Source organism: Eptatretus burgeri, chromosome 18 (assembly GCF_056783735.1).
Source record: "Eptatretus burgeri isolate ZD-2024b chromosome 18, Ebu_testis_v1, whole genome shotgun sequence".
NCBI classification, from domain to species: Eukaryota; Metazoa; Chordata; class Myxini; order Myxiniformes; family Myxinidae; genus Eptatretus; species Eptatretus burgeri.
This window is the reverse complement of record NC_140978.1, coordinates 42,764,388-42,780,700: the sequence shown is the minus strand read 5'-3', so window position 1 is coordinate 42,780,700 and position 16,313 is coordinate 42,764,388. Positions and strand designations below refer to the sequence as shown.

General features: G+C 46.1%; 1 protein-coding gene across 5 annotated transcripts in view; it reads right to left on the bottom strand.

The window, feature by feature from the left end:
- The window catches only part of RNF14 (ring finger protein 14), a 41,034-nt gene extending 33,622 nt beyond the window's left edge, over positions 1-7,412 (bottom strand). Inside the window, exons 1-3 of one of the 5 annotated variants that reach the window (XM_085864336.1) lie at positions 7,067-7,411; positions 5,492-5,658; positions 1,444-1,589 (exon numbers count right to left, since the gene is read on the bottom strand). In XM_085864336.1, the coding sequence (XP_085720462.1) occupies positions 1,444-1,589; positions 5,492-5,642 (297 nt within the window). In that variant the 5' untranslated portion in view covers positions 5,643-5,658; positions 7,067-7,411. Of the gene's footprint in view, positions 1-1,443; positions 1,590-1,748; positions 4,223-5,491; positions 5,659-7,066 lie in introns of those variants that run through there. The other 4 variants (XM_085864335.1, XM_085864338.1, XM_085864339.1 and 1 more) reach the window with 4 other exon arrangements.
- Between the last annotated feature and the right edge of the window lie 8,901 nt (positions 7,413-16,313).

Sequence of the window (16,313 nt, the reverse complement as noted above, 5' to 3'; positions counted from 1 at the left end):
GCTGTGGAGAAAGCAAGTTATTTGACTGCAACCACCTCTCGACAGGAATCAGGGTGTCAGGATCTGGATGATGGATAGGAAAACTGCAGATGGAATGAGATGGTATAAACCGGTGCACAGAAGAGGGTGGGCTCTTTAGGAAGCATTCCAAGATGGAATCAATATCGGGTGCTGTGGAGATGGTAGTCCAATCCTTTTGAGAGAGAGGAAAGATTGCATTCCCTGCCAGTTGGCCTGTGCGAACCAATTTTGGCCAGACTAAACACACAACGAAAGCGGTAGGTTGTGTGGGTAAATAGAGAAGACAAGCCGGGAGGCGACACGGGTGGTCGCTATACAATTGCATACTAGTCATAGTTTTTGACGGATCAGGCTGAAAATTTTTGACAAAGAGGTTGATTATAGTGCACATAAAAGCGTGGAAGCCGATTTTTGAAAAAAATTAAAATTCGGATTTTTTCAAAAATTTCAAACTCCCATTGCTCATTGCTAGACAACGGTGGCGTCCATAGCAACGGTGCCCAAAAGCGTACAACTAGATCCTGGTATGAACCTACCAGTCAAGTTTCATCAAAATCGGATGACTCCTCTGGCCTCCAGAGCTGTCCATTACATACAAACAATGAGACAGACATACATACAGACGGAAAACCTGAGAAAAACGGTAGTCCAGCGACCACCCAATAATTGAAGGGGAGGGGGGGGTGGGGACGAGTAGAAATAGTGTCAATTCCGTGATCAATTTGATGCACAATAATACAGGCAGAATTATGGCATGCATTTTGATTGATGTTATAAAAAGACGACAAAACTGTTTGGAAACCGCATGAGGAGGGAAGGAGAAAAGGAGCTTTGCCATACAAGTAGAACAGCACTCGGTAGACACGTAGAGTGCATACCTCTGCCAGGCTGAACAGTTTGCTTTGTTTCCCACCGATAGGCCGGATATCCTAAATCGATATCAGCTTGTTCGTATCACCGAACCAACTCATCCACCAAGTTTCGTCATAACCCACCCACAACTTTTTGAAAAATCATGATATAGATATATATATATATATATATATATATATATATATATATATATATATATATATATATATATATATATATATATATATTCATAATTTTGTCCTTGTCACACACCCAACCTGTCCACCAAGTTGTCCGAATCCATTCACAACTTTTTGAGATATCATAGAAACAAAGACAGACAGATGACAGGGATGAAAACAACGTCCGAGTAGCTTTGGTAGCGGAGGTAATTTCGATTAATTATGAATGCAGACAATAGACGTTATTCGCTAACAAAATCTGGTAGACAGACTACCTTTCTGTAGAAGTATTATTGGTACTATAGCTTGGGGTAATGGCAAAACATTATCAATAAACATGACTTCTTGCAGCAAAACATACCTTGCATTACAATTGCTGTGTTTGTACCTGAGCTTGAGTGAGCCATTTACAAGATAAGGTGAACACTGGAGGAGATCGTGATGGGTAGCTCATAGGTAGTTCAAAGTGCAACATCACCGGAGGAAGGTTTTTCACTTTGCAAACAACCTCCTTGTGCTGTCCTTCCTCACTTCCTGGCAACAAACAAATTTTGGCTCAAGAGCTTCCACGAGCCAAAAACAAAAGCCACAATGTCGAACATTTGTTAACTATTCATTAATCCCACTGGAAAGGGTAGAAAATGGAAACACAAAACTGCCATTCATGAATGGGAGAGGAAAATGTTATCGAACCTCATTGCTTCGTATTATATTTTCATCAATAACTAAAATGCACTCAATGGAGGTGCTGACTCGTGCCGTTGTTTTATCTCCATGGAATACTGCCCTCGACGGTGCTGTCACGTGGCCATGGTGTGAGCAAATAGTCCTGTACTAAATGTTAGTTGACGTTTTTCCTTGCGAGCTGAAAGTTGAACTCTTCCGAGACATTTCACAACATTGAGCTCCGAGTCGAATTTCAGGATTCTCGCTGCCCTCAGTGTCGGGTTATTCCACTGACAAACAAAAGCACAGATAGGGATCATCGCAATACTCACACGGTTGACCAACAACCGCGGCACGAGTAATGATAGAACAAACAGTTTATGTAAGCAAAAGATTGGTGGTGGTTTTGATTCCCTAATGCATCCCACATTTCCTTACTTCTCCCTCTTCCCAATTTTGGATCCTCCCGTCCCCTTTTTTTCTTACAAGAGCAAGGTCAAATTGACAGTTGTGGCAAAAATTGGGCACAACTGGCAAGGGAATGAACGAACAAGAAAAGAAGACAGAGATCATCAAGTAAAAGAGTATGGTCAGGGAGGGTTAATGGGGGTAATAAAGATCATGGGTCAGGATGGGGATGACGTGAAGTAGTGGTGCACTGCCTGCTTGAAGTCCTGGAGGGAAGAGCGAGACAGAGCAGCTTCTGAAAGGTGGTTTGATAGACGGGAGAAGTGAGGAATAAAATTATTGATGTGTGCAGTGAGCCTGGATTTTGGAAGATTAACCAGGACGGGGTTAATGGGAGGACTTGACACAGCCTGGAATTGCTGGGGAAGGTCAGAGAACTGAGAGAGCAGAGGAAGCAAGATCAGAAAAGAGGTTAAAAACAAAAAAAAAAGAGAGAGAGACCACTGACCGAACTGGGATGGTAAAGCAACAGACATTGTGCTTTGACCCTTTTTCTTTTGAAGAAAAGGTAGAGTTTAAAAAAAAAAAAAAATTTAACTACTGAAATGAGGTTTGGAAGATTATGAGGTGTCACATTCACACCAGCAGTGACTTACAATATCCGGCAGAACATCCCTCCACTCCCCTTGCTCAAGCGATGAAGGACAGTTAAGAGGAAATTGTTTCACCATCTTAGAATGAGTGACTGTTATTGACAATACAAGGAAGCATTTTATGGATATTGGAGGTCAGTTCTGGCATCAATATTGTTGTGGTTTTGGAAGACCATGGGTAGACGCGCAAGGGTTCCCTCATGTAGTTATATCTGAAACAATTTTGTTTCGTTAAATTACCTCTCCTCTCGCATCAGTGGACAGGGGAATGTGTTGCGTTTGTGCAGCAGATTCGAACTCCCTTTGTATTTCTTCTCTTTTGGAATCTCTTCGTCCGCACCTCTTTGCAGCACATCCATTTCACCTCACAAACGCCACATTTCAACTCACTAAAGATCAAAGCCAGTGCATCACAAAGCGCATCATGAACGGCGGATCGGGAGTGCGAACCTCGTCAACAAGCAAACCACAGATGAGCGTGCTTGAGCGCGAGTTTCATTGCCGAACCATGGGCTCGGCCAACGAGTCCAACATGACAGCAGGAGTGCACCAAAGGAGAGACGGCATTGCCAAAGCTTAAGAGCGGGCTCCAGCAACACAATACCCTGTGGAGCTTTACAAGCAAGACAATTTCGGGATTCGGCAGCTGGTATGTGTCCTTGGAAAGTCAAGGAGCCAAGGTGGAGCCTCTGCGAGAAGGAATGGGCCGGTGTCACAGTGCAGAGTTGAGGAGCCCCGCCCAGAGCTCCCCTGTACATGCCGGACAACATACTGGCCCACTCTGTCTCTCTTTCTATCCCTGCCTCAATTTCGTTCACTTGGAATGCACAGAGTATTCAACAATTAGACCCTCGTTCAGCGCTGGGTTACTGACTCAATTTGCTGTCGTACCATGAGCATTCACCCACACCAATCTCCCCAACCCCCTCCATGCTTGACATTTGGACCAATGTAAACCAATAGACTTAAGTTAGGTGAGTGAGGGGTCACCAACAAGCCCTGGCTTCTCCCTCTGTTTATTACCCTTCTCATTTTGTTTCTGGAGAGGATGAGGCACCTATGTGTGCAGCAACACACATAGGAGCGTTTCAACATTTCATATACTGTGGATAGCATAGGAGTTTCCTGTCACAGTTAATGTCTGGCCCTCTTCCTGCCCGGGCTGGAGTTCCTCAAGGTAGCATTCTGGGCCCTGTTCTTTTTCTAGTTTTCATCAATGATCACTCCGACTCTCTGGAAAATCCTCTATATCTCTTTGCTGACGACTCCACCCTCTGCCGTACCATCGGTCATCCCTCAGACCGGCAAGCAGCAGCTGCTTCGCCAACTGCAGGTCTGGGTAAAATCACAAACTGATCCAACACATGGAACATGTCTTTCAATCTGGACAAATCTCACACTCTCACTATGTCTCTCCGAAAGGACCGTTTAGAACCCTCCCCCCCCCCATCCACTTTCTCAACATTTCTCTTTTTTTCCCCCACCTTTGGAATAAACTCCCTTACTCTATTCAATCCCATTCTTCCCTCCAGGCCTTCAAAACATCCGTTCACCACCACCTATCATCCCCCATCCAAATCCTTGATCTTTTCTACCCACGATAATCCACCCAAGCCCACCTCCTTCAAATTCCCTGCTTTCCTTCCTGAAAGTCCCTGTAAGTCCATCTTGTATTCCCCATGTTTCCCACCCCATCCCTCTCCCTTCCACAGATCGCCTAATGTCTCTGTTCCCCACTGTTTTGTCCTTTCCACTCCCACCCCCCTTATCTCATCCCCCCCCCCTTGCTGTGCGTTGTGTTAGCTCTCACACGAGCCTCGACAAGGTATACAAAAAAAAAAAAAAACGTGACAATATTACCGACTAAGTGGGCTGATGTGCTTAAAGGATAAGGTCTTTCTCTTGTGAACTGTTTTGCCTGTAAATAGGTGTCCAATTGGTCTTTAAAAACATTTCAAACTGCCCGATCGTCTTTTCTCCATTGGTTAGACGAGTGTGTTCTGGAGATGGCGTTCTGCCCCGCCGTTCTGTTACTGATTGTGATTAGCCAATGTCCCACTTACGGTGTCGCTCGGCCGTTCCCGAGTGACAGCAGTGTGGCGTTCAGTGCACGGTTCCCCATCTGGGGTGATTAATTTGCCGGAAAGGTAAAGCGGAGTTAGACGCTGGACCCTGCCTAATTTAAGCATCTCAGACAGCATCCATGTTTGCCGAGCAACCGGTCGTGCCACAGAATCTGCAGCTCGTCGGCTTCAGGGTCACCAGCTGGTAAGCGGGTATGAGAAGACCCCTCGCAACCCTCGAACCTGAAACAACACATAACATGTACAAACAATGCTCATTGCTTAACAGAAATGACGTGTTAACTTCAGTATGTAGTCGACACTTAAAGAAATGGGTTGTGTTAAACAAGTCAAATATAATCCTTGATGATATAATTTCAGTCACGTTAGTGAAAACTAAAGTGTGTTAATAACGCCTTTCGAGATGTTTAAGTGACCAAATCTAGGCGAGCAGACTTGTGAACATCACAGCAATATAGGAATTGCTGTGCGTCGTCACTATGGTCACACTGCATGTTACTGCACAAACAATGGAAAATCCAAGAGGACGGGGAGGGGGTGGGGTGGGAAAATAAGAAAGAAATTGTAAACGTCTATTGAACGATCATTTCACAAAATAACGCACGTGCGCACCTTTGAGACATACCTGGAATGAAAATGGAGAAGTCATCAGGCAGCTCAAGGCAGATGAAGAACTCACCACCACACCTCGTTTCAGAACGATGAAAAGTGTCCTCTTCATAGATACCGCTTAGAGCCAGAAGCTCGTTCTCTTGTGCCTCTTGGTCTTCAGACATTGGGTTTCTCCCTCTTCTGTTACAAACGGATGCAAGGTCCAACATGTTCAGCTCTCACAGCCATTGTGTGCGCCCACTCGATAGCCGTTACCGTACAACTCACAACAGATCCAATTTCGTGGCTCATATTTACAAAGATATCGGTCATACAAATCACCTTCGGTAGTGCAATGAGGAACAATCGTTTTGAGGTAGTAGGTGGCAGGCAGCAACCGCCCAGGGTGGTACAACCATCCTGACTTGAAGGGGTTAAAAGCGGTGCTCGGAACCATCTTACACTCTCAGTGCCAGGATCACTGGTCTGACTTCGTCACGCACAAACTAAGCTACTCGGCTTTTGGTCACTGGTTTGATTCACCGAAAATCAGAAAGATCGATTCAGCCTTTTTGGCTCGGCAATTGTTTCCAGGACAACAATTTCACCACATTAGAATCAAAAGGGCCTTTTGTGATTTTATTATAACCAAAACATCAAATTGGAACTTACATTATTTTTTATGTGTGGTGTGGTGTGGTATCCATCCATCCATCGGGACCATACTCTGTACAGGGCGTCGGTGCCGCCGAAGCAGGCTCCTGGGTTATTGGGCACAATCGTGGACGGGTCGCCACTCCGACGCGGGACACTCGGATGGCTCGATCATCCCAGCAAGATGGTACTCATTTTATCGACCTCGGAAGGATGACGGGCAGAGTCAAACCCACCTGGTATGAATTCACCTGACAAGTGGGATTTGAACTCAGGACCCTGGAATCCCAATCCCACCACGAGGCATACGTGTGGAAAGTGTGAATCTGGTCAAGGTCAAGGTCAAGGTCAAGGTCATGCAAGGACTGTGCCGTGCACCACATCTTTGTTTATTATTTAAAATTTTTTTTATTCCTTTGCAGTCTGTGGCTGCTTGGCTGTCACATCATTTTCTGGGGGAGTGTCCGTGCCGCTGATGCAGTGCCCCCGTTACCATCACGCTGGTGCTCATTTTGCCGAGCTCAGGACGACAGAACGAGTCAACCAGCCTGGTGTTAATTCAACGATCGCAATTGGACGTGCAGGTGACGCATGACGTCATCGCCGGGCACCGAACGGAGCGAACTCAAGTTTTTCAATTTTCTTTCTTTTCTTGTTTTGTCCGTGGATTTGTTATTTAGCGGCAGAGTACCCGCCCGACGGGCGATCGTGTTCTTCTGACGCATACCTTTATTTGGGCGATGTATAGGTAAGTGACGGCTCTCTGTTTCAGAAAAAAAAAAAATAATAATAACCCGGGTAATACGTGCATGAAGCAAAAGCATGTCTACTGCTTATAATTAAAAAATACCTTCAGTGTCTTGAAAAACTTTCATCGAAAATAACCAAAGTCCGTCCGCGGCTCACGTGATGATCGGACATGGTGGAGCGAGAGGGACGAGGATCGCAGACTCACCAGGGTTTGAGAGAGCAGCAGTCGAACCTCGGGACACCAAGGGGGGGGGGTGTTTTGTGTTCGTGTTGGACCCCCTTTTAAAGGGTCTCCTCGCGAACGCCGCTCCGATCAATGCGCCATCGACAGCTCGTGGCTCCCACTCCCTCTCGCGGTCGGCGGTCATGACATGACATGACGTCCACCGGATGCGAATCCTTAAATATCCGGGATTCCGTCAATTCCACGTCGACCGCTTCGGATTCAACGCATTGCGCTGGACTCGGGGGGGACTCGAGAATCGGACTCGGGACACAAAAGGAATCCCGACCGAGAACTTGCTCCATTTGGGATCCCCGAAGGTTGTTGTTGTTGTTGTTTCCATTTGGGATCCCCGAAGGTTGTTGTTGTTTCCATTTGGGATCCCCGAAGGTTGTTGTTGTTTCCATTTGGGATCCCCGAAGGTTGTTGTTTTTGTTTCCATTTGGGATCCCCGAAGGTTGTTGTTGTTGTTGTTGTTGTTTTTGTTTCCATTTGGGATCACCGAAGGTTGTTGTTTTTTTGTTTCCATTTGGGATCCCCGACGGTTGTTGTTGTTGTTTCCATTTGGGATCCCCGAAGGTTGTTGTTGTTGTTTTTGTTTCCATTTGGGATCCCCGAAGGTTGTTGTTGTTTTTGTTTCCATTTGGGATCCCCGACGGTTGTTGTTGTTGTTGTTTCCATTTGGGATCCCCGACGGTTGTTGTTTTTGTCGTCGTTGTTGTTGTTGTTGTTGTTGTTTTTTTAGGGTCCCCCAAAAACTGAACTTTATAAATACATTTATCATATAAATCAAAGGGGATCGTTTCATCATTTGTGGTTCCAAATATATAAACAACCAAAGTTGTCCGCTGCTTCTTGGAACACCCGGGACAATCACCGATGCATCCTCAGCTACAGCACCTACCATTCCTGCCACAATCTGTGTACTCCTTCCGTCGTCATCGTCATCATCATCGTCATCATCATCATCATCGTCATCGTCATCGTCATCGTCATCATCATCATCATCATCATCATCATCATCTCCCCGATTCCATGCTTGCATGTGTAGGCCGTGGTTCACCCTAATGGCTGATTTCCAGGCTACACGACCCCTTGCCAGCCCTCTTGTTAGGCCTTTCACTCTCAGCAACACAACCAGCCTGGTGTTGGCTCAGTGGTTCGGGTGGCGGCTTGGGATCCGAGGGTCCTGAGTGGGTCCTGTGTTCAAGCCCCGTCGGCCGCCGAATTAATACACCAGGGGGGTTGATCCGCCTGTCATCCTTCCGAGGTCAGCGAAATGAGTACCAATTCCAGTGTGTCCTGGTAGAGGGGCACTGCATCAGCGACACAGTCGCGCTTCAATAAACGATAGCTACCCCGGCAGCTAAGCTGCCATACGACCACCACCACCAGCAACACATGCCACGTTTTCCTCGGACGGCCTCTTGCTCTCCTTCCATTCACGTTCATATTTATACACCTCCTCACACAACTACCCACCCACAATCCTTTCCACATGTCCGAACCATCTCAACCTGCCTCCTACGAACCACCTCACGAATGCTTTCTCTACCTAACTTCCCAACCGATCTCTTAATCCCACATTTGATTTCCTATATCCTTCGGTGTCACATCACACCGTTCTCATTTCATTTCGTTCACACCTCGGTTCATCCTCCCTTTTGATCACCCATGTTTCACTGCCTTACAACATCATGCTTCCAACGCAAGCGGCATAAAGTTTTCTCTTTAACCGTAATAAGGTTTTCCTTTTAATAATAAATATAACAAGCTCAAATGAGCTAAGATCCTCATCCTCTTAATGATGACGTCATAAAAACGAATATGACGTCATTGTGATGTATCAGGTTTGTGATAAATTATCTGTGTTAATGCCCGGCTTGATTCGCGCAAACAAAATTGAAACAACTTGCCGAGTTTTGGAGATAATGTTATAGGCGATTTCCATTAGCGGCGATATTATGACGTCAACTTGTTTTCTTGGAAGAATTTCCAAAATCGGAGATGGTTACTGCCTGCGCGTGGGCTTTCTGCATATACGTGGCAAGTTTCACGAAGATCCGATGGAAACTCTGGGTTGTGAAACAAAAAATGTCAAAAAATGGGAATGACGTCATAAAAATTGATATGACGTCATAATGATGTATCATATGTGCGGTAATTAATCTGTGCTAATGCCCTGTTCGATTCCTGCAAACAGAATTCAAAAAGCTTGCCTCGTTTAGGAGATAATTTTTTAGGCGATTTCCATTAGCGGAGATATTTTGACGTCATAACTTTTTTTTCTAGGAGCAATTTTCAAAATTGGAGATGATTCGTGTCTGCACAGGGAATTTTTACATATACATTCCAAGTTTCAGGAAGTTTCGATGAAAACTGTAGGCTGTGAAACAAAAAAGTTCACAAGAAGAATATGAAGAACAACAACGTAAGACAGAGATCCTCCACGAGGATCTAACAACAATAATCGATATGATAAAAGGAGCAAGCGGTGGGTCTGAAATTCTAGAAATAACAATAATAATCATGAGTTCCCTTTCAAGGAACGTCAACACAGGAAACAATTAAGCCCATCAAGCCAAAACATTTCCTGTGCTCTATCCTCTAAATGCTGAGTCTCAAGGAAGGAAGCAACATTCCTTTGTTTCCGGGTTGCTGGCCGTCTGTGCGGATTTTCGTTTACGCGATAACTCAAGAAGCAAATTGTAGAATTTCATCAAACTTGGTAAAAAGGTAAAGTAAGACAGGGCAATTAAGTGATTAGATTTTGGGCCAGATGTGATAAAGGTCAAGGTCAAACTGAAATTTTACTGTTTACACCCTAACTCAAGAAATATTGGACAGAATTTCATCAAACTTGGTACAAAGATAAAGTTAGACGGGGCAATTAACTGATTAGATTTTGGGCCAGATATGATAAAGGTCAAGGGTCAAATATGTCAATACTCAAGTGTTTGTGCGGGAGAGCGGAGGCATACCCATCGACTGTGGCAGTCGAATTACTCTACTTAAAATTTATTTGGTACAAATTGGTCGGGGTTCAAACTGCTGACCTCCCTGAGTCACAGGAGAGGCTCGAACCATAACACGATCAAGTCTGGCAACTGCTTTATCCGAAAGGAGATTCTTCACTTGGTATGCATGACGTTGTGGCAGGTAGCATCATTTCTGGTGAGAACTACTTTGCCGCTGATGTACGTAAGGCAGGTCGAGTTTTCGAAATTCAGCCACAGACCCCCACAGCGCTTGTGATAACCCCCCTACTCCTCGTCAAAACACATCCCCACTGGTTCTTTCACATCCACGAACTAATGTTAGCAAATGGGTTCGCAACTCGACATTTGTCCAAAGGACGACATACTTTGTGATGCAACACCATCGCTGCAAAGCACCATCCCGACATTTTGCAGTCAGTCCAGGAATCTATAACCCAACTTCCACAGCTCAAAGGTAAGTGTGCTATCTCTGCACAATCCTGCAAGACAGAGGCAAGATTAAACATAAACACAACATCAAATCGATAACCGCCTGTCAATAGTGTGTCCAAAGAGAAAAGCCTCATCATTCCAGCAAGGCAAAAAGCCATAGAAAATCCAAGGTTTTTAAAGGGATAAAAAAGGGGCATGACTCCTTAATTAACGAACCTTTTTGAGAACAGAATGAAATATGTTGGATATTCTTTATTGTTGTCCACATAAAAACATAGAAATTTTCCTTCCACTGACCATTCAATGAAATTCAAATTTAAAAAACGGGGTGGGGTGGGGGCGCATCCCACCCTTTTCACACTCGCATGAAGCACGTGAATTTAATTTGGGACAAAAGATAGTCTAAAGCGACGCGAGGTAAGTGGGCCCAAAAGGTGAATACCAAAATGATTTAAACAAAAACAATAAGGGCACTCGGTAGAGCGCATACCTCGGCCACGCGATGCCTGATCCAGGAGAACATATCGGGCCCAATATATTTTTGAAATATCATGTTATGTATCATTTTTGGCCTAATCGTTCAATGGTGAAGAAACACTTTAAAAATTCTTGCATCCGGATTCGGATTCGGATCTTCACCAAAAATCGAATCAATTCGTCCTCGCTACACACCCAACCGGGCCAAAAAATTTCATCCAAATCCGTTCACAACATTGTGAGATATCCTGTTCTATATCGGTTTCGTCCGAACTCTCAATGGTGAAGAATCACTTTAAAATTCTCGTAGCCGGATCCGGATCCTGATCTTCACCAAAATCTGATCATATGGTCCTTCTCACACACCCAACCTGTCCACAAAATTTCATCCAAATCCGTCAACAACTTTTTGAGATATCCTGCACACAGACAGACAGACAAGGAAACAAACAAACAAAGATGTTGTGCAGAGGCCAAACAAGAAGGCCTATGTTGACCTTTTGACCTCAAACTTCCTTTTGACAAACTTGATCATGTGGTGAAGTTTCATGGAGATCAGTTTAAAATTGTGACCTGAAGGCGATAAACAGACAAACAGACAGACTATCGACTTACGAATATACTTGAAAAAATTTTGATTTTGCAAGTAACAAGAAAAAGATGTCGTGCAGAGCACGATACTCGCAGAATCCACCCCATCTCCAAAGGTTGCCATGGATACATCAAATTGTCAATTCATTCAGATTAAAATTCACAATCATAAAAATCAAAGCTCAGGTCAATTGGTTGAAAATTGATTTTTTAGATTGAAATTGATGATTTTAGAAGTTAGACCTTAAGTTGGCCTTTGACCTTTTAACCTCAAAAATAGTCCCCCCCCACCCCCCGACCAATCCAGTGATCCAATTTGCAAATCTTGTTCAAGTTTCAAGTCAATCGAATGAAAAATGACGATTTTAGGAATTTGACCTCAAGATGACCTTTGACCTCAAAATCAATAGGCTTCATAGTTGAGACGACCTCCACAACTCAGTTAAGTTTCATGATGATCGGTTTGAAATTGTGACCTGTAGGCGACAAACAGACAGACAGAATAACAAAATCGATTGACCAATACACGAGTACTTGAAAAATCTTCGATTTTGCAAATAACAAAGACAGAAAGCAGTGAAAACATAACCTGCTTCACCTTCGGTGGCAGAGGTAACAATGGTGAAGTGGGTGTGATGGGTCTTGTATTATTTTGTGGACCATCAGCACAGCGCGCGACTCGTACAAGGTACAAATTGACGGAAGATCCGTTCCTATCACGCGCTGGTATTCTTCATGGGTCTTTCAGTTTCTTCACACTTTCTTTAGACGAATTACCAAATATGCACATTTTAAATTTAAAGAAAGAATACTTTGAACCAAAAACTAATTAAAAAAAAAAAAAGAATGAAAATGTGATGATCAACGTAAAACTCTTTTAGTTTCCCCCTTTGAACCCCGAGCCCCTTGGACTTTCGGCTCCCTGGAGAAAAATCTGCCCGCTCAGGTATGTGGAGGTTTCAATGGTGGCTGATAAACCGGCCGCTCGTGTCCATGGAGGTTTCAATGGTGGCTGGTAAACCGGCCGCTCGTGTACATGGAGGTTTGAATAGTGGCTCGCTAAACCGGCCGCTCGTGTACATGGAGGTTTGAATAGTGGCTCGCTAAACCGGCCGCTCGTGTACATGGAGGTTTCAATGGTGGCTGGTAAACCGGCCACTCGGGTATATGGAGGTTTCAATGGTGGCTGGTAAACCGGCCGTTCGTGTCCATGGAGGTTTCAATGGTGGCTGGTAAACCGGCCGCTCGTGTACATGGAGGTTTCAATGGTGGCTGGTAAACCGACCGTTCGTGTACATGGAGGTTTCAATGGTGGCTGGTAAACCGGCCACTCGGGTATATGGAGGTTTCAATGGTGGCTGGTAAACCGGCCGCTCGGGTACATGGAGGTTTCAATGGTGGCTGGTAAACCGGCCACTCGTGTCCATGGAGGTTTCAATGGTAGCTGGTAAACCGGCCGTTCGTGTCCATGGAGGTTTCAATGGTAGCTGGTAAACCGACCGTTCGTGTACATGGAGGTTTCAATGGTGGCTGGTAAACCGGCCACTCGGGTATATGGAGGTTTCAATGGTGGCTGGTAAACCGGCCGCTCGGGTACATGGAGGTTTCAATGGTGGCTGGTAAACCGGCCACTTGTGTCCATGGAGGTTTCAATGGTAGCTGGTAAACCGGCCGTTCGTGTCCATGGAGGTTTCAATGGTGGCTGGTAAACCGGCCGCTCGTGTACATGGAGGTTTCAATGGTGGCTGGTAAACCGACCGCTCGTGTACATGGAGGTTTCAATGGTGGCTGGTAAACCGGCCACTCGGGTATATGGAGGTTTCAATGGTGGCTGGTAAACCGGCCGCTCGGGTACATGGAGGTTTCAATGGTGGCTGGTAAACCGGCCACTCGTGTCCATGGAGGTTTCAATGGTGGCTGGTAAACCGGCCACTCGTGTACATGGAGGTTTCAATGGTGGCTGGTAAACCGGCCACTCGGGTATATGGAGGTTTCAATGGTGGCTGGTAAACCGGCCGCTCGGGTACATGGAAGTTTCAATGGTGGCTGGTAAACCGGCCGCTCGGGTACATGGAGGTTTCAATGGTGGCTGGTAAATCGGCCACTCGTGTACATGGAGGTTTCAATGGTGGCTGGTAAATCGGCCACTCGTGTACATGGAGGTTTCAATGGTGGCTGGCAAAATAGCCACTCAGGCAAATGGAGGTTTGAATAGTTGCTGGTAAAATGGCAGCAAGGGTTAAAAGGGTTAAAAAGTCCAATCTTTGGTGTGCCTTACCGGCCAACACCTGGGAGGTCTTGGTCCATTTCAATTTGTAATCAATCATTGGACCCAAATATTTGTTAAGGAACTTTTTCGACATGATGGCCATGAATGATGAAAGGTTCATGGTGACTTGGTAAGCATCTAAAATAAAATAAAAACATACCACCCCCCCCCACCCACCGTGGGGTCAGAGGTCAGGTCAGCTATGGGAGCATGCACTGGAGCAGCGTGTCGATGTGTCCACTTACTCCAGGGGCCTCCGTCTAGCCATCCCCCAGGCGCCTGGCATATCCCCATCTCCCTGAGATGCTGATCAAACTGCTGCAACCACAAAGCACGTGGTCAGCCCATTGGCCTCTTCCACTGACAAGGCTTCCTCGCAGAGAATCTGCTACCGTCAGGAAAACGAGCCACATGTCCATACAATCGCAGCTGACGCTCACAGACTATGCAGGCAACAAATCTCATTTGAGTCTCAGCAACCGCTTGTTGGACACAAAGTCCGACCAGCGAGAGCCAAGGATTCTCGCAAGAGACCTGGTACCAAAGAATTATGCCTCCGTCTCAGATCCCTGGTCAGAGTCCAAGTCTCACATCCATAGAGCAAAACTGGAAGCACTAAGGACCTGAAGACTCAGACTATCGTCCTCCCGCACAGGTACTGACAGCACCACACCCCACGATCCATTGGATCTATGACTCCCCAGGCCCAACCCAGATGTCGATTGACCTCTGGCTTACAGCCAGGAGAGATGTGAATATCACTGTTCAGGTGAGTGAATATCTCTGTGACCTCAACATCCTCACCACAAACATGTACAGGCAGGATAGCAGCATCCAAGATGTCATTGAAAGCCTGGATCTTAGTTTTGACCCAGGAAACCTGTAATCCCAGCGGCTCCAACTCCTCATTCAGCACCTCGAGGGCTCCCAAAAGGATATCTAGAATCTCCGCAAGGAAGACTGCATCATCTGCGAAATCAAGGTCAGATCTTGACATTCCAAACGATGCACCACAGCTTGATCTCTCCCACATCCTCCCCAGAATCCAGTGCATACAAGTGCTGAAAAGTGTGGGGGCCAGGACACACCCATGTTGAACTCCAACAACTGGAAATAACTCAGAGATGGCATCACCAAATCTCACAGCACTCTCAGCACGAAAGTGTAGTTCAGACATCAGATGGATCAGTTTTGGTGGCACCCCACAAAGACCAGGAATCCTCCAGAGGGCATGCCGATTCACTGAATCAAACACTTTGCAGAGAGTAACATCGGTTGCAAGCAGCCCCTGCCGAAACTCCCGTCTGCATTCGATGAGGACCCGAAAAGCAATGATACGGTCAATCGTTGACCTCTTTGGTGTAAAGCCTGACTGCTCTGGATGCTGGTGCTCAAGCAGATGGTGGCGAACCCTATCAATACTTATTCGAGCAAAGACCTTGCCCGGCACTGAGAGCGGCAACATCCCTCAGCAGTTGTTGCAGTCATGGCAATCACCCTTCCCTTTCCAGAGAGGACAACAAGGCCCCTTTTCCAGTCAGTTGGGATGATGCCTGTGTTCCAGGCAAAGCACAGAACTGCATGTCGCGACACGAGTGCAGCATTTCCACCAGCCTTGAGAAATTCAGCGTGGATGCCACAGATCCCAGGAGCTTTACCCCATTTCAACCGATTCACCACAGCCTGTGTTTCCACAAACAAAGGTGTATCACAGTTCATTGGAGGGTCAGCAATTGGGATAGTAACACCTGTGAAATCCAAATCAATAGCTGGTGGGTCAGACTAGTACAGCCGTTCAAAGTAACCGGCCCAGTGGGCCTTCCCTTCGCACTCCTCTGTCAAGAGCCCACCACCCTCCGCTCTAACTGCAGTACACCGAGGGACGGGCTTGGACGAACGCAATGCGTGAATTCCCCTGTAAGCGGGAGGAGGATCACCTGTCCACAGGTGATGCTCTTCCCCCTCACAGATTCCTCACACATAGGCCTCCTTGTCCACCCTCAGTGCACGTACAGTTTTACGCCTCAGCTCCCTGAACAGCTCAGCTCTGCCAATCAGCCTGACCCTGCGACTCTGGTCAATGGTATCCAGTGTGCCTTGAGAGACAAAAGTTTTCTTCACCTTCCGGTGAGTTCCAAGACATCTCCCGGAAACATCAAGGACGGTGGTCTTGAAGGCACTCCGCAACTCTTCAGGATCCCCCAAAGCACTCAGACCCCCCATATCACCACTCAGCCTGTTCGCAAACTCCTCAGATACCCTCTCATCCTTGAGCTTGCCATCATCCAGCCAAGGCTGGGATGGTACCATTCTCCTGGATTTAAGCTGAAACTTCAGAGTTGCCACAACAAACTGGTGGTCGGTATTGAGGAACGGCACTCCGGTAGACCCTGCAGTTCTGGATCATCCTCCAACAACCATCAACGAGGACATGGTCAATCTCTTTTGCCACACCGCCAGT